Consider the following 24,073-nt stretch of genomic DNA (forward strand, 5'->3'; position numbering starts at 1 on the left):
GTAATTTGAAAAACGCTGCTTTACTAGGCGCATTATGTGTGTTAGCACAAAGTATCAGTATCGGATCAGTATGACCGATACCAGCCAAATTTTACTCGGTATCGGAAAGAAAACTGGCAGTATCGAACATCACTACTGACAGTCGTCTTAGCACTTAGCTTAGCTTTAGCTTCCACTAATTTTTACTTGTTTAGCTGATTAGCATTAGCTTCTGCTAATTTTTGTAGCTAGCTAAACGCTAGCAGTTTATAAGTCAGTGATGCTAACTTTTTGTTTATCTGTGCCCCCCACTTACAGTTGTACTCTAATACAGGGGTTCTCAAACTTTTTGGGTCTGGGGACCCCTTACAAGTGTGAAAAATTTCCAGGGACCCCCTAATAAACCCCATGCTGTTTTAGAAATAATTTACTGTCATTTTAACTCCTAAATATTATCTATTCTATTCTATTATATCTATTTATTTATGAGAATATTATGTTTTTGATTGGTTTAGTATGTTTGTTTTACTAGTGCATTGTTCCTCATGTTCATTTTTCAAATAAAATCCAAAATAACCATTTATTGAAAAATTTTGAGGACCCCCAAGATAGGGCTCGTGGGCCCCTGGGGGTCCTGGGACCCCAGCTTGAGAACCTCTGCTCTAATAAATGGGAGAACCTTCAATCAGGCTATTAGAACACTAGTAGTCATGTGACTATGTCTGCTTAACACTGCTGGTTTAGCTGTGTTTAAACTTAAATTCAGGAAAACAGCATCAAACTCCACAGGGAGAACTACAAAGCATTTACAGGTCTTTTAATAGTGACTCAGGATACAGCCTTCATCCCAACATGGACTGAAGTTTGATCACTCTTCCCAAGCAAAGTTTCTAGATAACAACTGGATATGAGCGATGGGACAAGCTGAATTTGACCGGGGGGAAAAAGTGCAACCAAGAACTGCTCCAAACATTTTATCGGAGGCAAAATACGAACACTGGACTGTGGAGCATTTTGTGTGCCACGATAAATAATTAATTATATAATTAAATAAATAATTTATTAAACAATGAAATCTATAATTAATTAATTTAATGTGTAATTGAATTATTAAATGCATAAATACACAATTAATTAAAGCTATAAAAACTGATAAAAGCACCAACTTTCAGTCTGTTGACATCCTTGATGCTCCAGTCAACCTTTCAACTGAACTTATGCTGTCATATGTGTGAAGTCACGAGTAAAGGTCAGCCAACCTGAATGTTGACTTCTTAACTGATAAAAAGTTATTTTGGGAATGTTTCCGGTTGTTTGAAAATCAACATAATTTGCTCATTATTATGCTCCTCCATGACCAGGCTAATTAATTTGAGCCAATCAGAATACACTATGCTGCTTTGTATACATTGAAACAATGTTGTATCGTCAATATCAACATGCTAACACTTCATCAGTTTTAACTTTTATTACTGCTTTTTAATGGCTATGTGTGTTGTTATCTGTCATGTTATTAAAATATCTCATAAACAGATGTATATTTATAACTGTTTTCCTTTCAAACCATTCCAACTAATGTGCTGTAGTAAACTCCACTGTCGGCCACAAAACAGTCTTAAATGTATGAAAATTTGGAAAATTAAGTTTTAAAATGATTATTACTGTCATTTTTTGCTATAGCTGTTACAGGAGATAAAAACAGTAGATACTATAATGGTTATGTTTTCATATGTCATGTCTTTATGTGTGAATTCACAACCTTCGGTCTCTGCTGGGTTATTTTGTGGGTCAGATGGTGAAAAGTTGGCAAAATTACAGCTGCAAGAAATTAAGTCAAATAGTTTCTAAAAACAGCAAACATTTTCTTAAGGTTTAATTAGGTATTATTTTGGTATCTAATCTTTTTTTAAATTTAAAATAACATAAATATAAGTGTCTAAATTCATAAAGTAAATAAGAAAATATTCTTTAATCCGAATGCTCACGTTTTGTTTTGTTAATGTTTGAGGTATCCAGTAACACAGTTCTACAGCCAGACAAATTGAAACCAATATTTTCTGTGGTTTTCGGTTCGCCTCCAGTAAGCTTATGAAAACCACCGACTTGCCCTAATGCGTTTATAGCCTCTTGTTGTTGTGGCAGCCTTTTGTTTGTTGTGATTGGACTACTTCCTGTTGTACTAAAACTTTATTGTCACTCAGGTTTTTATAATCACACACACCCATACTTACACGAAAAGAAAAAAGAAAAAAAAACATCTTACTTTTAGAGACGGGTCACAAAGACAACATCTCCTGCCAACATGTTTTATATACAATTACAATAAAACTCACAATAAAACTTAAATCATTTCTGTCTCATCATGCATGACCTCACCCGACACACACACACACACATTTATAAAACACACCCCATTGCTCTCTGTCTCCCTCTCACACACAAACCACTGGCATACCAGAGAGCCTATATTTAAAATGAGGGATGTTTTTTATTTCCAGGGTTTAGATGTTCTATCAAAAGTGGTCTGTGTAGACAGCTGGGTGTAGAAAGACTCTGCATCAGTGGTAAACACAGGTATGGCCGAATATAATCATGAGCAATGGGTCAACAGCTCTTTACAATAAGTTAATGAACGCATATGGAGATAAGAGAGAAAGAGCCCAAAAGTGTGATTATATAATGATGTGGCATGAGCCAGACCCAAACAGTTACAAATTTGCCAGTGCTGCAAAATACCACCTTCCAAACGTGTAGCTGTTCCAAATCGAGCCCTATCATCCATCCCACGTCTCGTTTTCAAAGCCTCTCTCTCCTCCTCCCACCACAAATCCCAGAACCTCGAGTAACAGGCAGCGGGAGCGAGAGAGGAGACGAGGGGAGTGTTTAAATCTGGCATTCTGTGAGTGGTCGGGTCGGTGTCTGGAAACCTTTCACATCCTGTTTACGGCGGGCAGATTTCAGCCCCGGGGACCGCAGAGAGCTGGCAGGGGCCCTCTGCCCGGACACGGCTGCTGCCTCCCTGCTCTATCTGCCTCCTTCATGTCTGAATGTGCAATCTGCCCCGCTGCCTCCTTCAAATCAACACCTCCCTCAACCTAAAACAAACATGTCTGGCCCGCCCCGCTGCAGGATGATTGTCACGGCAGAGTCGGATCCGACACACCAGATGGGGCTTTTTTGTTTTTCAAGCTTTAATACTCAAAAGCACTGGTTTAATAAAGCTACGTCATCATATTTACAGTGTCCTATATCGAATGGAAAATTCCAGAAAATAAAAACAGAGAAGCTTTCATGACTGTGAAGAATAAAATCCTGACTCGTCCCAACCAAACGGAGCAGAGAGAGGCTCCATCTTAGAGAAGCAGTTTGCTTTGTTTCGCTCCCGAAGAGTCCTCCTCGGCTCCCCTCAGCGGCACTTGCAGGATTTGACGACCATGTTGGAGAGCTGCTCCACACGAGGCGTGCGGCCGATGAAGTACATGATGGTGAGGGGCTCCAGGTCCTGAGGAACACAGCAGGGCGTCGCCGAGGCCTCGGGGTTCAGCTTGTTGTACAGGGGCAGGATCTGAGCGGGAAAATAAAGGAGACACGTTTTGTTCAAATTTTTAAAAAGTGCATTTTCTCAACCATCTTATTTCTGCGGGCGATGAGATTCGGCCAAGTCTTTCTAGTTGTTATACAACCGAGTTGTGAGGTTGTTTCCTCGCATTGCCAGGCAACTAACGTGTGGTTTGACTTTGTGGGAAACGAGGTTATATAAGAAAACTGATGCCATTCTCACAAATGTACAGTAAAAATAAAGCTTCAGCCAAAAGTCACTCAGGATACAGTCCTGATGGAAAGTTTCTGGACTCTTTCATGTTTACTACTTTTTTTTTAATTAAAAAAAATACACACACATTCCTACAGGGACAAAGTAAGAAAATGATGTTGTTTTTGGTCATTTACTGAGCATTAAAATTATGAAATGATGCATTTTTACAGAACTATTCTGACTCTTCTCTCAGGATGTTTGACAGCAATAAAAACTTTAAGCCTCACTGGGAGCAAGCCCAGAAAGCTGTCCCACTGGACATTTGGATCATCCTCTGTCCAAAAACCTTCAACCCTAACCAAGCTGAATTGGGAATGTCAAAGCGCGGCCAGTTTAAGGTTTTTTTAGGTTCAGGTTCAGACTTTGTTGTTTTTTCTTCAAAGCATCTTCCCTCTTCACTCTGTAACGTGCTTCAGGTCAAAGATAAGTCATGCAGACTGGTCAAAATAAAAATCTGAAAGTGAAATAAATCTGCTCTATATTTTTCTGATATTGATGGTTAATGTGTTCTGAAATATAAAATATGCAAGCAAAATTTGTCACAGTTGTCTTAATCCATTTTATTTTGTGTTTAAGAGCAGATTCACTTTTATATTTCCATCTAAACTTTTTTAGAATTTTACACTTGTCCAGTGCCATCATTTTTGCAGTCTTATATAGGGTACCTCAAAATGACACTTGATTGAAAGTACAAGTATTTTACCATAAAAGTTAATGTTTCCTTTACGAATGCTTGAACAAATGTCTGAGATTATCTGATATTTCCTGTATCCAAAGTAAATTTCTGATATAAAATGTACTAAAAGTGAAAGTATTGAGTAAAAGCAGGCGGCTAGATTTTCCAAAATGACATTTACTGGGAGGTGACCTCCCAAACAAACTTTTTTCTAAAGGCTATGACTATAATATTATATTAAAATGCTAATGTTGAAAGATTTGGGATGCACTCAGTGACATACATATTTTTGCAGCAGTTCTGGACTACATACTTCAGTTATGTCCTGCTGGAGTGTGACGTGATTTGTGTCATGTGAAGGTGCGATGGATCACATGTCTGAATTGCTTATATTTATAGTTTTCTTCCAACCACAATTAAATTCACTCTATTTCAGAGACACCATATATCTCGATAAGATTTTTTTAACAGTAATAAGTCTGAATGAAACAGGAAAAACAAAGCTATTTTTAAAATGTATGACATAGAAGTAAAATGTCAGCTGAAAAATAACTACTTGAGTAAAGATTACCAAAATGTTTACTTAAATAAAGTAATAAATCCTTCGTACGTAGTTACTTTGCATCTCTGGATATTTGTTTATTTACACAGCCAGCCTAATATATGTCAATAATATGATTATCTTCAACATGGTTTTTTGTGTTTTCAGCAAAATACTTTTACACTGAGTGCATGTCCACACTCCAGACCTGCATAAATCTGGAAAACTGGAATAAACTCTTTCAAACTTCAGCAATGATACGGTTCAGTATGCACTTTTATATGTTTGACCTCTTACTTTTAAGCAGATAAATGTTGGCGTTGGTTTCCAGAAACACTTCACAAGTTCTGACTTTGTTATAAATCTGTAGATTTTTGTCTTGTGAATCCTTCTAAATGAACTTCTCCCCCCCAAAAAAACTGTAACTACCTGATCATAAAGCTTTGGTTTGACGTTACATCAACAGTCTACTCCAATCATGTCACACATTTAAACCTGTTATAAATCTATGAAACAAGAATTGTGCAAAAGTCACATCAAGTTGGAGAGCTCAACTTCTCGAATGGTTTAGATTATCCTTCCTTTTTTTCAGGAACTGTAACTTTTAGAAGAAATTATTTCGAAACAAAAGCTGTGCATTGTTAAAGTTTCCATAATGCCGTATCAAGTGAAACCATAACATTTCTGTTGCATTTCGGCTGCTAATGTATTTGATAACCGCGGGCATTTTCTCTGACACCAAAGCTTTTTCAATCCAGGGTTCAGAGAGGAGGCTTAGAGAAACTTCGGACATGAAAAACAAAATCTCTAGACCTCAAAAACCTGTATTTTTGCCATTGTTGGGAGTTTTGTAGTCAGTCTCCACACCTGGATTGGATTTCCACTCTACGAGTTTCTGATCTTCTAATCAAACCACAAAAACAGGCAAAATTTCTAAAATGTCCATTTATTTCTTATATCAAACTTCATCAACTCAAACCTACACAGTCTTGATGAGGCGGTATAAATATTTTGTTAACTGGGGCTTTTAGGTGAAAGTTTTCTGAACAAAAATAAATTCCTGTCAAAAAAAAAAAGTTAAATCTCGTCACGCTTTCAAAGTCTTTGAAATTCCAACATAAACAAAAATGTTTTCATTAAAGTGAAATACTTCACCATCGTCAGTGTCAAACTAAATCTGGGGGCTGAACATTGCGAGCGGTTCTTTAGGGTTTTAATCATCATAAAGGCTCCGTACCGAAGAACACGCCATGATGTTTAAACCTATATGTTCTGTAAGAAACCTCTGAGAGGTGGCAGCCCATTTATGAGTCTGAGGTTAACCAGCATGAGCTAACTGTGGTGTTCGGTCACCACAGAAAATACACTTCAAGCTCATTTAAAGAAAAAAAAATCCAAAACAAAACATCAGTCGTGTTTTAAAACACTCTGTGTATTAAAGTTGGGCTGAGAACTGATTGTCGTTTGGACCGGACCGGATCGTTTTACCAGAAAGCGCAAGAAGCTGCTGGGATTTTTCTGACAATCGCAGATGTTTCTGTTTATGTCGTTTGGCGGCATCTTTGCTCTGAGATGTCTGTCAGTGTTTCCATCGAAATTATTCAGCACAAAAGACCATGAATCTTCAGATCAGAGGGAAAGTATAATTTGGAAAAAATAATACAAAAAAAAGGGAAAAGAAAACTCATTTGTCTTCACTTGGCCCCAGTGGAAACGGTTGTGGAAATTTATTTTCCCAAAAAAGAATTGGCAAGCTGTAAAAACTCTAAATAAAGAAAAAAATGCAATGGTTTGAAAATCATTAAAAGCCCATATTTAATTTAAAAAATGATATAAAAACAACCTGTCAGTTGGAGAGAATTGAAAGCACAGTTTGGACAGAAGCATATTTACCACTTTGTTGCATCATCTCATCTTTTAGCAACTCTGTTAGAGTCTGAAAAATCAGACCACCTAAAGTTTTAAAGACTGAAATGTTTTTTTTTTAATTGTTTCTTGCTATAAGATTTCAGCTGATGGACAGTTCAGAACATGTTGCATAAAGAGCCAGACTGCAGGAATGTGAAGTCTTAACCAGAGTTATAACACACAGAAAGTGGTTTGGCATTGTCTTGCTCAAAATAGCAAGGTATTCATTGTAAAAAAAATAAATACATAAAAAAATGACGCCCAAATTTCACATTTCTAAATTCTGATTTTCACAAACTGAGAATTTACTTCTTTTTTTGTTTTTATTATTAACCTTTATTTCATCAGGCAAACCCCACTGAGATCACAGATCTCTGTTGCAAGGGAGGCCTGGGCCTGCAGGTAACCTAACATGCATGTTTTTGGACTGTGGAAAGAACCGGAGTACCTGGAGAAAACCCACACAAGCATGAGGAGAACATGCAAACTCCACACAGAAAGATCCCGGGTCCAAACTACAAATCAAATCCAGGACCTCCTTACTGAGGCATTAGTGCTAACCACTGACCCATCGTGCTGCCATGTGGGTTTTATTTTGACAGGAATTGACTAAAATCAAAAGCAGCAGTGGGGGGTATAATAAACCAAAAAATTAGCTTTGCTAACTCATAATCCGCTAACTAAAAAGATCGCTTTGCTAATGCTAAGCATGTAAAAATTAATAGAGAGGCTAATGCTAAACATGTAAATCTTTGCAAAAGCTAACAGGTAATTGCTAACAGCTAATACAACTTTCACTCAGTCTGTGTCACGCATCTTTGTCTCCTTCCAGCTGAAGACCGGTGGGACTGATAACAACTTGTTGATGTTAGCATGTTAGCTGTTAGCAGGCTTAAAGTTGGTAATTTAGCGGAAGCTAATTGTCCGCTAACGGTTTTCAAAAATAGTGAAAAAGCTAATCTGCTTAACGAAAACTTTGTTCTGCTGTTAGTTGTTAGCTGAATAGCGAAACCATGCCCACTACAGAAAATCAGCAAGTTAGAGCAGGATGACCACTGGACCACCCTGACCCATTTCCTTCACGTTATTTTGAGTATTCCACGCTGAAACTCTCCCTGGATTTACTGTCGAAACTCTGGTCACCTGGTGACCAGATCTGGTGAGAGTTCTACAGAAATCCAAATTGAACTAGAAACAGGTGCAGCTCTAGCTTTTATATTGACTATTTACAGAAACCATCTTTCAGTGAAACCAGCCTTCTTTGAATAAATGCACATTACTCACCACATTGTAGGTTTTAAACAAAGGGGAAGTATGTGTTAACAATAACTCAGTATTGTTCCCTAATTTAGCTTAAAACCTGAGTTATAGCCAATGTTGCATTTGCTAAAGTTGATTAGCTGTGGCAGCCATCTTGAAGATGTACATACAATGATTACTTTCTGAGTGTTTCACTAAAATCCATCCAGTGGTTCATGGCAGAGTCAGTTATTTTATCGCCCACTGCCATTACCAGGCAGGTGATCATTTAAACCTGACCAGGGATGTCGATAAGTCACCTGAAAAAAAGCAAGATAAGCCCTGAAACTCACCATGTTGTAGTGGTTGTTGACACTCCAGAGGTATGGACAGTTGCCGGCGCAGAAATTGGCTTTGTACCCTTTTGGCTCGTGGATCCACTTCCAGTTGAGGTCACGCCTGAAGTCGATGTACAGCGAGCGCAGGCAGCAGCCCTGATCTGAGCCACTGAGACACACAAAGGCACACAAATTCAGCCCCAAATTCTGCTCCTGCTATATCTGTAGGCAGCCATTCAGATCTGGGTCATGGGAAAATGACACCAGGTTACAACCGAGGAACCAGCCATCACAAAGTAATGACTACACAAGGCTGCCAGAGCTTCCTCCTGCAGCACGAGGTAGTCTAAATAAAACCCTGCACGCCTGCACTCTAAACACAGGCTCACTGCTGTTAGTTTGGTCTCACAATAGTCTGCAAAGTGGGTCAGGAAGGAAAAAAGAAAGAAATCCACCACAGCTATACGTTAAATTTACAGAAACTCTGGAGGAGTTGCTGTCAGTCAGAGCAAACTGCACACGAGTGGCCAGCTGGCGGTTTACCGGGAGCAGGTTGTGGTGTCTGTGGCGGCAGCCCTCTTCTTTCGGTTCTTCCTGGCCGGGTTGTCCACTCTGTCACTGGGCAGCAGGGTGAGGATGAGGTGTGGCGTCTTGGTGCTGAAATCTGATTGGCCTTTAACCTGACCTGGCTTCCTCAGCTGACGAAGACGCTCATCGTCCACACCTACAGAGAGAGGGCCCAAATGTGACGGTCAGGACAGAAAACCAAAGATAATCATTATTTCTTAAAGAAAAAGAAAGGAGTTTGACCCTTTTTATTGATAAGTAGTCTATGAGATCATAAAAGTCCTATAAAATAAAGTTTAGATCTTTTAAAAGGGAGTTATAGAAAATTTTCAAACAATTAATATGCCCTGTATTTTTTTATACTTGTTTTTCCAAAATGTTTTTTGCTGTCTAATTACTTCTGCATACATTGTGCTTGTTCAGTGGTGAAGTCTGCAGTCCTGTAATCCTGAAGCTGCAGTTTTGAGCCCAGGTTACTCAGGTTGGGCATCCGGCATAAAACAATTAATACTTTTAGTTTTTGGGCAGCTTTTTGTACTTTTAGCCAGCATTTTGATACTTTTAACCTCTAACTGGCCTTTGAATAAATATTCCTTTGATTTCTTTAGCTTTTAGCTAATGCTACTTTAAGGTTTTAGCTACATCTAGTTTTTAGGTAGTGTTTTGACACATTCACTAGCTTTTAACTGGCCTTTATTACATTTTGTTGTTTTCAACCTTTTTCTCATTTTTGCCTTCAACCAGGCCTTTACTATTTTTAGCTTCTAAATGGTCTTTCAATACTATAAATATCCCTTCAATATTGTTAGCGTTTAGCTTGCATTTTGCTATTTTCAGTTTTTATAAAGCTTTTAGCTACTTTTTGCTTGCTTCAAATTGATCTATTTAGCTTGTAACTAGCCTTTTATTACACTTTGCTGTTTTCTACCTTTTTGTTATTTTACATCTCTTTCTACTTTTAGCTAGTCTTTTGCTTCGTTGAGCTTATAGCTAAGCTGTTGCTGATTTTTGATAGTCCAGTTTCAGCTTGTTTAAAATTTTATGAAAACATTTATCCCTCAGCATTTACTCTCTGATTTCTTACATGTTGTAAAAACTTTTAGCCTTTCTTAGACTAGCCATTAGCTTGTCGAACTGAGGTCGCTCAAAAAGCCATCTAAATCAGGTAAGATATTAATTGTTGATACATTTTCACAGAACCCCCAAATTAAAAAGTATCAGGATGAAATCTTAATTCTTACACTTTTTTAAACTCTCAGTGGCTGTAAACATTCAGCAAAGGTGCAGATAAAGATAGGATTTTTCTTCTCCAAAGATTGTTTTTCTCACGACGCAGTAATAGGATTAATTTGTTTTACAGATTTTTAAGTTTACCGAGGAGTAAACTGATGAAAACAAAAACGAAACGCAGATGTTCTGATGGCCTTGACAGTTTGTCTGGCTGCTTGACGGTTCTGTCTCTTTCTGAGCCACAGGAGCACAACAGCGAAACACAAGCCCCTGCTTGTCTTACAACAGGATCAGAAATTGCATTAATTTTTTTCCAAGACTGAAAAAAAAAGAAGTATAGAAAAAAAGTCCCAACTTGGCAGAGCTGAGTGTAAATCCTGAGAGTGCTGTAATTTGAGGGGCAACATGAAGCAACACAGACAGTCTGGTGTTAAACAGTATCTCAGTGTGCGGAGGAACAGTTCCACCTTTATTCCTGCAACATGGCGTGCGAGTCGCTCATGTAACACTCTCATCTTTATGTTCACGACTTGCGACCCACAGGATCGCTGCTATTAAACGAAGTCCAAGAACTCCTTATAGAAAAGCAAATCACCTGCCAGAGTTTCACACTGAGATCATCTTGTGCTGAGAAATGATGAAGTAGTTGCCGTTTGTGTCAAAGCTTTAAAATAACGTTACTGTAAACACGATCGAATATGATCATATAAGATGTCACACTCAGAGGATGTGTTGAGAATGACCCTCAACTACTACCACATCAAGTTTTAGGTAAACGTTTAGCATCGATGGTTGAGTTTGGCTTCTCTGTTGCAAACATTAAAATCAATGGCGAGCACAACTAACCAAAAAGTTAGGTCCGCTAACCACTAAACTGTTAAACAAGAATCTCAGCTGCGCTAATGCTAATCCGCTAAACATAAACATTTAGAGGAAGCTAATGAGACTGCTAAGACAATTAGTGGGACTGATACCAATTTGTCATTAGTTTTTTTTTATTGGCTTAATTTGAAGGTGGGTGGGATCATTTGTGGCAAATTGGCCAATCCAAACCAGAGTTATAGTGCCATCTAACTTGTGACACTTCCAGTTTACCCCTTTCAGAACAAAAACATGTCTTTGATCAAGTTTGTATTTATATAAATACTGTTTGAAGATTCGAACAACAAATAGCAAATTTTGTAGAAGCTAATCAGTCTTTTAATGGTTTCCAAAGCTAGCAAAAAAGCTAAGTGGCTAGATGAGACGCTAGTTCTGCTACTAGTGGGTTAGCAGAACTGTTCCCACCACTGACTAAAATCATTCTAGTCAGGCTGAAAGGTTTCCTACACTGATGTCAAACCAAAACATGAAACCAGCAGCAGCTCACCAGCAAACAGCGCCTCCAGCTCCTCACTTTTGTTGGGGACGATGTTGTTGGTGGACGGGACAAAAGTGCAGCAGGGACAGTGGACGCCAAGCTTCAGGCCAAGGTTGTTCTCTGAAGAGGAAAAAGTTCAGACAATGAGCTTACCTTTCAAACCACACAGACAGAGTTACGACTGGCTCAGAACCAGACCTGGATCAGACACCCAGTCTTTAACAGTTTCTGTGACGTCCACAGAGATCCAGACTCCCTTGGCTCTTGGCTGAACGGTGCGGGAGTCGATGTAGCGCTGAGTGGAGGTGCTGTCTTCCTCTGGTCTGAGCAGCTGAAGACACAAACACATTTACAGGTTTAGATCCAACAGAATGTTTACTGGTTTCTATTTTTAACTGTTTTAATGTCCTGAAATTAAATTGTTGTGAACAAAAGACAAAACGATCTCTGAATGTTCCAAATGTGTTGTAGTGAATGCTTCAGCTTCATAATTGTATTCTTGTGTTTTATAATTTCAAACATTTTTGCAGTCTGAATATGTGGGCTAATTTAGTTCATCTATCAACATTTTTGGATCATTCTGGAAATTTAGTTTTTTTTGTAAGTTTTCAACCTTTCAAATAATTTAGCTTTATTTACCAACATTTTTCCCACAGAACAGGCTGAAATTATTCATTTCTGTTAACATTGTTTTCTGAAATCAGCATGTTTGTTCTATTTTTGTCTTTTTGTGCTACTTTTAGCTAGCTTTTTGAAATTTTTTTAGAAATTTTTTATCTTTTATATAACATTTTGCAGGTAATATTTTCCTACTTTTAGCTAGCCTTTTGCTACTTTTAGCTTTTAGCTGGTTTTATGCAAATTTTACCCAACATTTACCTTGTTTTAGCTACTGATTTGTTGTTGGCTAGAATTTTTTTTTTTTTACTATTTCAGGATTTTAGCTAGCCTTTTTGTTACTTTTAAACGGTAAATGGACTGCACTTATATAGCACTTTTCTATCCATCCAGGACACTCAAAGCTCTTCACACTACAATCTGTGCCCTCATTCACACAGCACTCTATCAGAGATCCTACAAAGCTAACATGTACAATCAGCTTTGGAGACTAATCAGTGCCAATCACATCAATACACTGATGGGACACACATCAGAGGCATTAGGGGTGAAGTGTCTTGCCCAAGGACACAACAACAACTGAGAAAGCTGGACGGGGGATCAAACTGGTGACCTTCCGGTTCCAGGACGACTCCCCCAACCACTCCCACTTTTAACTAGCCTTCACTTACTTTTAGCGAGTGTTTTGCTAATTTCACCTAACATTTTCTTCATTTTAGCTGTTTTGTTACATTTAATTAGTATTGTTTTTCTACTTTAGGGTTTTAGCTAGGCTTTTTTAGTCTGCTAAGCTAGACTTTTGATACTTTTAGCTAGTGTTTTGTTTATTTTAACTGAAATTTTCCTCCTTTGATCTAATGTTTTGTTACTTTTGGCTAGCATTTTACTTCTTTTAGGTAATGTTTTTGTAATTTTATCTAACATTTTCCTAGTTTTAGCTACTGTTTTTTTACTTCTAGCATTTTACAAATATTTGTCTGGTACTTTGCTACATTTGGTAACATTTTGCTTTGTTTACCCTTAGTTAGCTTTTTCTCTCTTTAGGCTGTTAACTAGTATTCTGCCAATTTTAGCTCGCATTTTGCTATTTTTGGCTTTTGGCTAGTATTTTGCTTCCTTTAACTTTTAGCTTTAGTGTTCACCTTTTAGCTTTAACAACTCAGCTTGAGCCTCTTCAGCTTGTTGTATCATTTCAGCTACATTTTGACAGCACTTCTCTGCGGTCACCTGATAGAGCTCCACTCTCTGCTCCGTGGCCCGGGCCTGCGGGTTGGGGGCTCTGAAGATCCTGAACTCGGCCTTGACCAGCGTGCTGTTGATCAGGTCCACCTCGTTGACGTCGAAGTGGACGACTCTGTAATGAGCGTTGGGTGCTGCAGGCTGCACAGCGTCTGGACGGAGGAGAAATCAGAGTGAGATGATAAAAGCCCGCTCCTCCTCAGACTGTGGGACCGAGGCTTTGTCTCGGACATAATTACTGATGAGGAACTGAATTACAGGCTGCAGCTGAAACGTGTTGGCTCTCATGTTGAACGGATGGCTGACTGATGGGTTTTACTGAGTGAAAAAAAATCACCTACAGTTGTGTAATTATGGCACTGAACACAAAATCTGTCAAACCCAAGTGTCAGCTGCCACCACAAAACTCTGAGTGCCTTGCTCAGGGGTTCCTCTGCAGTTCTCTCCAGTAGCAGAGGGCATACTAATAACACATTTCTTCTTCTGTAAATGTCTGTAATGCCTGAATAAAAAAACTTTTCAACCATTCTAGCTGCCTGGAACTATGAGGATGGAGCAAAGCGGTCATAAACACAAAGGTTGAAGGTAAAATTCCAGGGTAATTTAAGTGTGTTATTCCGAAATATTGTGTTCACATAAGTGCTCGGAGTGAAGTAAAGACCCACACCTGATGCGTGACTCTGTCTTCCTTTTTATTTCATTTGAAAAATCAAAAGAAAACCCAACAGAGAGCTGCTTCTGTTCTTTGAAACAGTTTTTGAGAGGTAAGACAGAGTCCCGTTTAAAGGATCAAAATCAAAACCACATTGTGCCGTCATACAGCGCTGTGCAGAAATCAATGAGTCATGCCTCATTTTTCAAATTTAGCTTGGATTTTGGCTTGTTTACACTCATTTTCAATCTAGTACTACTAATGTCAAATACCTTTTTTATAAAACTTTGGCCTGAAAATCACTCAGAGGCTCCTAAACTTAAAGGATGAACCAGTTTGGTCTTGGTATGTCAAACTGATCTGTTACCAGCAGCCTGTCATGATTCTTTAATTCCCAATTCTGGACTCATTAAAAAAACTTTTAGTCCCAACAAAGTGATTCTCAAAGAGCTATGGCTGTAAACTTATACAGAACACTCTAAAGAGTTAAATTTGAGTTAATCTTAATTTCAATGCTCTTACTTGACAACATAATCATTACTTTTATATTTAAACCAGCAGGTTCAGTGGAACGAGTTGATGCATTAAAGTTAATATTTATTTTTATTTTTAGATAAGCTGTCTTGCTCTTTTTTTTTAAATTCCTGACTTCCTGTTTGTCTGCTGCAGGAAGTTTTTTTTCTTTGATCTTGAACTTTTATGTTTTACTCTCTTCATCTTTTTAATCACACACTACAATATGAGCAGGTAGACGACAGACAGGACTTGGGTTGGGCAAAACCGTATTGTGTGCAATTAATCATCAGAAAAACTGTCAACAATATTTGCCACTTTGCAGTTAACACAATTAGAACCACGTGACAATAACGTATTTTTGTGCATGGCACACTCTCACTATACACTGTAAAAAATGAAATGTTGGATTTACTTAACCATGTTATGTGACCTGGTTCCACTTAACTGTAAATTCAAAGCAATATACCAGTTTTTTAACCAAAGAACATGAGTATGTTGCTTTGAATTTACTCAACTCAGTTAAGTGGAACCAGGTCACATAACATGGTTAAGTAAATCCAACATTTCATTTTTAGAGTGTGTGTGAGCCCGAAGTATAATGCATTAGTAAAGGCATGCTGCACTCCACAAAAGGTGGGTTTCAACTCAGTTTATTTATTTAACCAATTAAAATGAAGAAGTTAATTTGATAATTTGTATGTCATTTCAAAGCACAAAGTAACTGATATGGAGTCAAAACCAAGCGTCATTAATCATCACATAATCGTTGCTAAATGCCACAAATAACCATTATTATTATTATTATTATTATGTTATTGTTTTATCAACAACCTTTTGGACTGAAAATAAGTGAAAAAGTTAAAAACCTTCAGAAAATATTCTTATCAAAATCATGTTTAAAAGGTTAATTTTAAAAGGTTTGTCACACTGAAACCAAAGCATGAAGAAATGAGGGATGATGCATTATTCCAAAACTCCCTCCCCAAGGCCACCCGAGGCCCGCGGACCACACATTGAAGACCCCCTGTCTCTGACGTCACTCACTTGAGTCCGTGCGCTGGGGCAACATGTCGATCCTCTGCACCTCCTTGGCGTAGTAGTCCTCCTCGCTGCTCTCGCGCTCGCACGCGGACTCGGCGAGGCGCGCGCGCTCCTTCAGCAGCTCCCGCGTGCTGTTGTAGAGCAGCATGACCTCGGGGGGCACGGAGCCGGGCGGCGGGTCGTCGTCGTCGTCGTCGTCCGGGGGGCTGCGGATCCGCAGCTTGCTGAGGATCTGGCCGCGCACCGCCTCGATGCGCCGCGACTTCTGCGCCTCCAGGTTGATGGACTGGCACGTGTTGATCCCCTCCACCAGCGGGACGCCGGAGAACCGGAGCAGCAGCAGCAGCGGGAGGCAGAGGAGCCACATGGTCTGACAGGACTGAGGAGAGGATCTGCTGAAAACTCTTAAAAATAAAAAAATAAATAAAAACGCAAAGAAACGTGCGCGCAAAGTGGTTCAAAAAGCCGCTCTGAGGTTTGCGCCTGTAAATGCCCACTTCTAATCACTCATAAAAACCAACCAGTGGAAATAAAAACATGTCTTCTTGTCTTTCTGCTAACCTCTACTTTTGATTAATTTGAAACCCTTTCATCCACCTACCAACATGGACAAAACAAGGACATGAAACGAATCATTGTTTTAAGATTTAAGTTACTGAATGTAAAAATCCATAAATCACTGAAAACTCAGAGAAAATGATTTCCTCAGTCAAACTGTTGCGTCAAAATCTTTCTGAGTGCGCGCGCATTCTGCAGTAAAAAAGGTGCAATTCGCAACAAAGTTATCTTTCCCTCCGGTCGTCCATCCTCGCGTATGTCGGCAGGTTTCAGGAGAGCAGAGTCCTGACAGGAGCTCAGCCCATGTCGCGAATCCTCCAGACGAAAAAAAAAAACTTCTGAGCTGCGTCGATTTTAACCGAGGCAGCGCAGCGGCTGCGCCAAGGCTCCTGAAAGACGCATCTGTGGCGCAACAAACAGGTCCATATCCAGCAAACACAACTAGGTCCTCAGGCCCGCGTGATCTAAGCATGAAAACAAACTAGGAGTCCTCGTTGTGTTTTAAAGCAGCTTCAGCCTGATGTGTGCTGAGCTGAAGGCTCTGAGACCTGCAGCGTGATGCGCCTCCATGATCCTGCTGCTCCTCAGTGAGGAACCAGCTCCAGACACGTCTCAGAGGGAGGAGGAGGAGGTGGTGATGGTGGGGCGGGATGCCATCAGGGTGGAGGGACTGTGTGTGTGTGTGTGTGTGTGTGTGGAGCCAAAATCCTCCCTCCTCTCAGCAGAAAGAAACCTGTACATTTTGCAGTTATTACCCTCCACAAAAATGCTGCACCTCCTCCTCGCTCCGCAGCTAAACATCTCCACAGGCCCTACTTGTCGGTGTCACACCATAATCTGTGACCCACATCCCCACAGGATTATTACAGTGGTTGATGCCTTTTGAAGCAGATGAAACTATATTTATCTGCTGCTTATTCTGGTAAATATTTGTTGACGCAGTAAGGTCACAGGGTTAACACTTCAAGAAACCCCCTGCGTGAAAACACTTTGCTAAAACTGACCGAAAAGAACAAATATATCAATTTAGCAGAAAAAGTAAGGAAATGCATTTCTTTGTTGTAACGATGCTTCTTGGCAGTAAATCTCATACTGTTGGAAAGCCTGGTAATTTCCCTTTTAAATGGCGTCACATTTATAAGGAACATGCATTTGTGGGATGAGCAGTAGAGCTGAGTGCACATGAAAATTTTATCAACTCTTCTCTGCCAAACAGCTCATTCTGTTGACACCTGTTCTGAGCTTCTGGTCCCCGCAGGTGAGCATGGCCCCTGCTACAGTGGTCAGCAGGTATCGACTCCCAAAAGTCGGCCATGTTTGACAGGGCAACACCGAGCTGGCGTTCCGCAAAACCAAGTTGTGGCGTTATTTGGAGTGAGCCTCGACACCATTTCCAAACTGAAGGCCAGGTTCCATTCAGCGGGGGGAGGTCAGGGACGGGCCGCCAAGTGGGTGTCCCAAGAAGATCGTTTCCTCACCCTGTCAGCACTTGTAGCTCATTGGCTCCCAAACTTTTCAGCTTTGGACCAACAAAATAAGAAGAGACCTGTGCCCCCCACTATTTTTGTGTGATAAACATTATCAGGTCAAACAAACAAGAGCACACTAACAATACTGTGCTTCTGTTGTCCATTTTAATTACACTAATCTCACTCTTTTGTAACTAAGAAAAAAATAGTTGTTTGTAGTCATTTTTAAATGTAATTAATTCTGAAAAGACCCCATGCCTTTATGATTCAGGACCTACAGTGGAGTCCTAACCCCAGTTTTGGGAACCACACGCTCCTGAGGCTCATGTTAGTAGTTAAAGTGTCAAAATGTCTCGTTTCTTCAAACTTCAATAATCCAGTCCACCAAACAGCTCAACAGCAAAAGAAGCTGTTTGGCAAATCGTTCACATGTGCAACCCTCATCCTCACCTCGACTGCTCACACAAACGCATGTTCCTTACAAATGTGGCACCATTTAAAAAGCATATTAACAGGTTTTCCGACGGTAAACGTTTTATTTCCAATCACTGTTACAACGAATAATCTACCACACACTTCCTTACTTTTTCTGCTGTTTATATTTAATCTGTTAAAATGTGGACTTCAGCTGATTTTCCTCTGTCCAGACTTTTCTTCAGATCTGATATAAAATGGTAATCTCTCCAGGAGGAAACAAAACATTAACATAAACAGGGCAGATCAGGTCGTTGAGCTACAAACCTCCAGAGATTTCAAACAAAAGTTTAGATTTTGAAGCTCCCAGTCATGGCTACAAATCCAAAACGTAACTTCATCGTAAAAATCTTGAAACCAGATTTCCTGCTCGGATGAAAGTGGAGTCGAGACACGCCAAAATGTTTTCTTCTGAAACAAAAATCCTGAATTATTAATAAAATGGGTCTCCAGACTGAGCTTCTTCTAAAAGCTCATTTTGCTGTTATTAGAACACTCCAAACCTCCCATCCTGCATTTCTCTATAGTTTTTCGAGCTTTCAGCAGAGCTCCTTTCTTTTCTGTCTGTTCCTCTTCAGTCTCATTGTTAATTACAGCTCAGCACTCGTGGAGGACTATTAATCTGCCAGGGGTGGCTTTTATTGCTGCTCTGCTGCCATCACATTATGCTGTTATTATAGCTGCGGGTGCAGGCCTGTAATTGCTGTAAGTAGAAGGGAAAGGTAGGAGAGACTCCGGCAGCCTGGAGGCTTCTGGTCAGGCCAACCCTTCCTTTCATCGTCTGTCCTGGCAGCGTTTCTAAAAATGATAATGCTGCCTGCGAACAAACGGGCTCCTGTTCAAACCTGACGGCTGCTGCCGTTTCAACCCAGAGGGACAGAAATCCTCAGAAAGGAGCTTCAGTCAGACGCCTCCGTCTGTCGGCGACGTCAGGAGGATACGAAAAATTGTGGGGGCATCTCAGCGGATCCCTCTAAGGTGGGGTGTGTGAGTTGTAACGTGTGGCTTTAAGAAGAGAGAAGAAAAAAAAGAAACTTCCTCAAAAACAACTTGCAGCCCGCCTGCCTTTTTTTTTGCCTCTCTTTCCTTAAAGCCAAATATAGACGAGCCACTGCCACGTCATCTCACCCTGAGAGAGGGCGAGAAGGGGTTCAGAGCAGGCCTCTCAGAACGTTTTTAATAAAAGGCAGTTTCCTTCATGAAAACCCGACGAGTTCGTCTGTCAGGAAAGTTCGGGCGGTTTTATTCAGAAAGAAAAAGCTCAGTTACAAAAATAAATACAGATAAAACCACTGTGGGGGTTACTGCTGGGGCATTTTTCCTTTTGTCATTTCCAGCCTCGGGCAACGTAAAGTCCTTAATTAAAACGTAAAAACAATGAAGCAGAGATTACTTTATGGCAACAATGCCTCTTTTGAAAACAAACAGTCTGGTCGGGGTGAGAGTTTTTGTGTAGGAACCAGCTAGACCTCGTCTTCATTCAGCAGCATGTTGGGGATTCCTTTGGAGATGGGAAACTCTCGACCCGATTCAGGACACTGAAGACATCCCTCCAACACCTCCACCTGCAGCACACAGAGACGTGCAACATGAGAAAACACACCTTTCCTTACAAATCATCTTCATAGCTCCACTTATATACTTTACTTTTCTCAGCTGCCTGACCTACTAAAATAGTTATGTAGAAGGAAAGGAGTGTATTTGGGTAAAACAATATACTCCCAGAGGCAGAGACAAAAAAAAAAACTTGTTAGTGAGGAGGCTCTAGGAGAGGATTTATGAACAAATAAATTCACTACAAAATAAAAAATGTCATAATTTACTGTCATGTTTTATGTTAGTAAAGTATCTTATAGTACATATCAATGGTACTAATACATATATAGATATACTGTAACTAGAGAGGACCTCAAGGTGGAAGCTGAAGCCACCACATCAAGCGCCCCCTGCTGGACTGTTTGCAGTTCAAATGTAAGCCCTGCCCCTCCAGATGAAAGGGGATTTTAAAATTGGATGAAGGTTTTGAGAGTTCAGTTCCTCAACATGAGCCCACTCTGATCAGGTGTGGACAGTTCCTTCGTTATGTCACTGAATTAAACTGCGTCTGAAATGTTTTGTTCAAAATTCATTATGGTTATGTGCAGAACCTAACTAGGAAAATGTCTGTCCAAAGAGATATGGACCCAACTCTGTGTATAAAAATAAAAATCCTGGGAATGCTGTGGGATCCCCAGGAGGAGCTGGAGTGTGCTGCTGGGGACAGGGAGGTCTGGGTTTCCCTTCTGGATCTGTTGCCTCTACAGGAAATGGATGAAACTAGTGACAAACAGTGGCTGCACCACTAACACTTTGTTTCACTCTAGTCAGAGTCAGACAGACCTTTATTTAGTACAGCAGGGCAAATATTCAAAACCTTGCGTTTCTTAAAAGGGACCCATGATTAGTTGTTACATTAGACTTTATTTAATAAACATATATTTTAACTGTAAAATAAAGACAGTAAAAAATACTGTAGGCTGTTTAGTTTTTATCATTTTTAAATTAAAAGTTTAAAAATATATTACACGAACGGGGCCGTTTTATTTAAATGCAAAGCATTCTGGGTAAATGATGACATGAATAGGTCCTCGGTACGAGGCTGCTAGCGAGCTATATCCACCCTGAAGGTTAATCTTGGACAATATCTGATGATCGACTCTTTTAAATGRAACCAGAGAGCGTTGACAGAGAGGAGAAGGTAGAAATGACTCAGCCTGGAACTGAAAATATGGATGGAGGACCTCAGTTTAGCTTGTTTGTTGCACTAGCTCCAAGCTAATATATATTAGGCAATATAAGGTCGGCGCTAGTGCAAAAGCTAACAGGCTAAGCTGAGGTTCTTCTTCCATGAAGCAGCTCTGTTGTCCGCCATCCATATTTTCAGTTACAGGCTGAGTCATTTCTACCTTCTCCTCTCTGTCAACGCTCTCTGGTTTCATTTAAAAGAGTCGATCATCAGATATTGTCCAAGATTAACCTTCAGGGTGGATATAGCTCGCTCACACCGAGGACCTATCCACGTCTTCATTTACCCAGAATGCTTTGCGTGTAAAAATGGCTCCGTCCGTGCTAATTTTTTTTTAAAAAATTTACAAAACTAAACAGCCTACAATATTTTTACAGTCTTTATTTTACAGTTAAACTAAATGTTTATCAAATAAAGTCTAAAGTTACAGCTAATCATGGGTCCCTCTAAAGGTGATTACATAAATGAGTCAGAGAACAAGAGCTTTACGTGCTTTATTTAGAATAAAAACACTAATGTAAACATAATGACATTAAGTTATAGAGCAGACTTGAATTAGGTTTAGTTAATTAGTTTTTTTAGTTTTATTTCCTTCTGTAATTTTACTTCTTCCAGTCAAGCTCGGTCCAATAAGACTTTAACAGAAGAGATTGAAACCACACTGTGGACAACAAAGTCTTTACAACTTTGTTTGCAACTTGGGAGAAAAATCTCTGCAGCCAAAACCTCTAAAAAGACTTTCCAGCCGACAACAAAACAACAACAACAGTTGGTCTGTGTCATGATTGAAAATACACAGAACTGCACAACACTCAGCCAAATGAACACGTTGAAGTCATGAAATTTATTTAAGGAAAAAATATAACAGACTGAAAAAAAACATAATTTCATCCAAACTTGATATGTATTTAAAAAATCATGTGAAATGGGAAAAAGTTTAGTAATTGTTTTTAATTTACTGTAAACTGGTAAATTGTTTTAAAAAAAATCTATATTAACGATTGTTTATTAATACCAAAGATAAATACCTAATTTAAATAAACTAATTAAAATAGGTTTTACAGGAACATTAAGATATTAACCCAGAAAAAAAAAAAAAATCAGGAACAGATCCTGCAGCTCTTTACCTCCATCAGAACTCGGTGAACTTTCTTCAGGAAGTCTTCGTTTTTCTCGTAGTCTGGCACCAGCTCACCTGGTAGGTCTTGTCTATGACCCAACTATGGGGAAGAAAAGAAAAGGAAGAGCCGTCGTGCATATTTATCATGAAGATGTTTAATATAACAGAAATTGGTCTTTAACACGGCACAAACACAAAAAGACTCACCTGATCTGCAGCCTGGACCAGAGCGCACCACTCCAGTTTGGGGATCATTCGACAGACAAACTGAGGATTGAACTCCACCTCGTTCACCTTCACCTCAGTGGCCTGAAGACAAATGATGAAAAGGAGCAAACAACATGTGCAGTTATAAGTAGAGAACCGGAACTTCTGTGCCGTTTATTCAGAACCCTTCATCAAAGGGAACTGAGTTCTGTTTACTGTTGGAAATAACTTCACCTGAGACAAAGTCAAGCAGTTTTAAAGTTTATTTGGACTTCTTTAATTTAAACCTTGCCCCATAATTTGAAGTTACACAGAAAGTACAGAAAATTTAATGAACCAAAGTCAAATGAACAGCTGATAGTACATTGATAGTATACAACAAAAATGTTAGATTAAAGGTAAATACATTTTAATAAGTTCTCCAATACGACAGGAGCATGTCAACAATTGGCTCAGAATACACAAAGATGTAAAAAGACTGTTCCTGAAAACCTGGTCATATTTTAAAATTTTGTTTTCATACTCAAACTAAAATATAAATGACGATGTAGATGCGAGGATTGGTTACATCTTTACTGACATTGTTCTGAAAAGTTGCTGAGTCAGATGGTACATCCTGAATAAAAACAACAATAAAGGCCCAGTTTATGCTTTTGTTTCCTTTTTTAGGGTCAATAAAATTAATAACATAGTTTTTTTTTGTTATATGAACTTATTCTTGGGAAAAAAGGGGCAGATATAAGATTTTTTTCTTCTCTCTGCTGACTTTCATTTCATTTTATTTGTGATTTATATAATATATATTTTTCTTTTTATTGTATATAAAATTATTTTGTTTTAATTAAACGAATAAAGAATTGAAACATGAAACATAAATTAATTTTAAAAAGATGTGACCTCAAGTCTCCTGCAAATAAAATCTAATTAGTGCCAATTGATTTGAATATTTTGCATATTAAATCACATTTATATATCAGTTTTAAATTTGTTTTAGTTCAGTTACCAAGAAAATTGTTCATCAATGAACAAAGCTCAGCCAAAATATTTTTTCATGTTTTCAGAATTTAGCAAAACTGAGTTCCTCTTTTTATGCACAAATAGGAGACTCAAAGAAGCACAAAATACCCATAACAGAAAAAGAGGCAAACCTGTGTGTGCTTAAAATAATAATAATAATAATATTAATAATAATTTGAAGGTAACGCTTTACCATTTTCACAAGACAAACAAAATTTTAAATTACCTTCCTTATAGATAAAAAAGGTATTTAAAAAGTCAAATAAAAACAGTAAAGTACATTAGCTATATGTATAAACAAAGCAATAACATTAATTGTTGTGAAAACTAAGAAAAACAAGCTGCTCTGATTTTGACACAAACAGACGTGGGTTAGCATTAGCTGCGCTGCTAGCCGAGCAGGTTACCTTAATGAGCAGCGGGTATCCTTTGATGACCCCTTTCACGTGAGACGTCAACATGTTGTGTGTGAGCAGCTTCATGTTTTCTAACAAATACAACAAAAAACTGAAATCAAATTAAAAATCACTAGATAAAGGGTTACTTTCTCGACTGCATACAACTCACACGCTTGTGCGTACCGGAAGTACTGCTGATGCACCGCATAAAATCTTCCGACTGAATCCGACTCCGCTACTTGATCTTAGTTCCTAGTATTTTACTTTTTATATCTTCTTGTACTTTCCGTTGAACACCGATCAACATGACTAGTATATTTTTCTTAA

General features: G+C 39.0%; 2 protein-coding genes across 3 annotated transcripts; both read right to left on the bottom strand.

The window, feature by feature from the left end:
* Positions 1-2,151: 2,151 nt before the first annotated feature.
* tgfb5 (transforming growth factor, beta 5) lies at positions 2,152-17,113 on the bottom strand. The gene is made up of 7 exons (XM_014005838.1): positions 15,722-17,113; positions 13,498-13,661; positions 11,851-11,983; positions 11,662-11,772; positions 9,039-9,219; positions 8,511-8,664; positions 2,152-3,544 (listed from the first exon to the last, which is right to left on the bottom strand). The coding sequence occupies exons 1-7, from the start codon at positions 16,083-16,085 to the stop codon at positions 3,386-3,388; spliced, it is 1,266 nt and encodes a 421-aa protein (XP_013861292.1). The 5' UTR covers positions 16,086-17,113; the 3' UTR covers positions 2,152-3,385.
* A 2,323-nt stretch (positions 17,114-19,436) lies between these two features.
* trmt112 (tRNA methyltransferase activator subunit 11-2) lies at positions 19,437-23,958 on the bottom strand. Of its 2 annotated transcripts, none has more exons than XM_014005851.1 (5): positions 23,930-23,958; positions 23,756-23,835; positions 22,332-22,433; positions 22,132-22,224; positions 19,437-19,784 (listed from the first exon to the last, which is right to left on the bottom strand). In XM_014005851.1, exons 1-5 carry the CDS (start codon positions 23,952-23,954, stop codon positions 19,683-19,685), a joined length of 402 nt encoding a protein of 133 aa, XP_013861305.1. In that variant the 5' UTR covers positions 23,955-23,958; the 3' UTR covers positions 19,437-19,682. The 2 variants fall into 2 exon arrangements, with proteins under 2 accessions (XP_013861305.1, XP_013861314.1); XM_014005860.1 differs by having other exon boundaries at positions 23,916-23,934.
* Positions 23,959-24,073: the final 115 nt, after the last annotated feature.

This window comes from Austrofundulus limnaeus, unplaced genomic scaffold, assembly GCF_001266775.1.
Source record: "Austrofundulus limnaeus strain Quisiro unplaced genomic scaffold, Austrofundulus_limnaeus-1.0 Scaffold1, whole genome shotgun sequence".
Taxonomy (NCBI): Eukaryota; Metazoa; Chordata; class Actinopteri; order Cyprinodontiformes; family Rivulidae; genus Austrofundulus; species Austrofundulus limnaeus.

What these genes read in the sequence shown, in the direction of transcription:
- tgfb5 (XM_014005838.1), bottom strand. Translation starts at nt 16,085, where the DNA reads ATGTGGCTCCTCTGCCTCCCGCTGCTGCTGCTGCTCCGGTTCTCCGGC. An exon ending in GCCCCAGCGCACGGACTCAA is followed by an intron (nt 13,662 to 15,721) that starts GTGAGTGACGTC and finishes TCCTCCGTCCAG; the next exon opens with ACGCTGTGCAGCCTGCAGCA. An exon ending in AGACTGGGTGTCTGATCCAG is followed by an intron (nt 11,773 to 11,850) that starts GTCTGGTTCTGA and finishes TTTCCTCTTCAG; the next exon opens with AGAACAACCTTGGCCTGAAG.
- trmt112 (XM_014005851.1), bottom strand. Translation starts at nt 23,954, where the DNA reads ATGCGGTGCATCAGCAGTACTTCCG. An exon ending in GATACCCGCTGCTCATTAAG is followed by an intron (nt 22,434 to 23,755) that starts GTAACCTGCTCG and finishes ATTTGTCTTCAG; the next exon opens with GCCACTGAGGTGAAGGTGAA. An exon ending in TTCACCGAGTTCTGATGGAG is followed by an intron (nt 19,785 to 22,131) that starts GTAAAGAGCTGC and finishes TGTGTGCTGCAG; the next exon opens with GTGGAGGTGTTGGAGGGATG.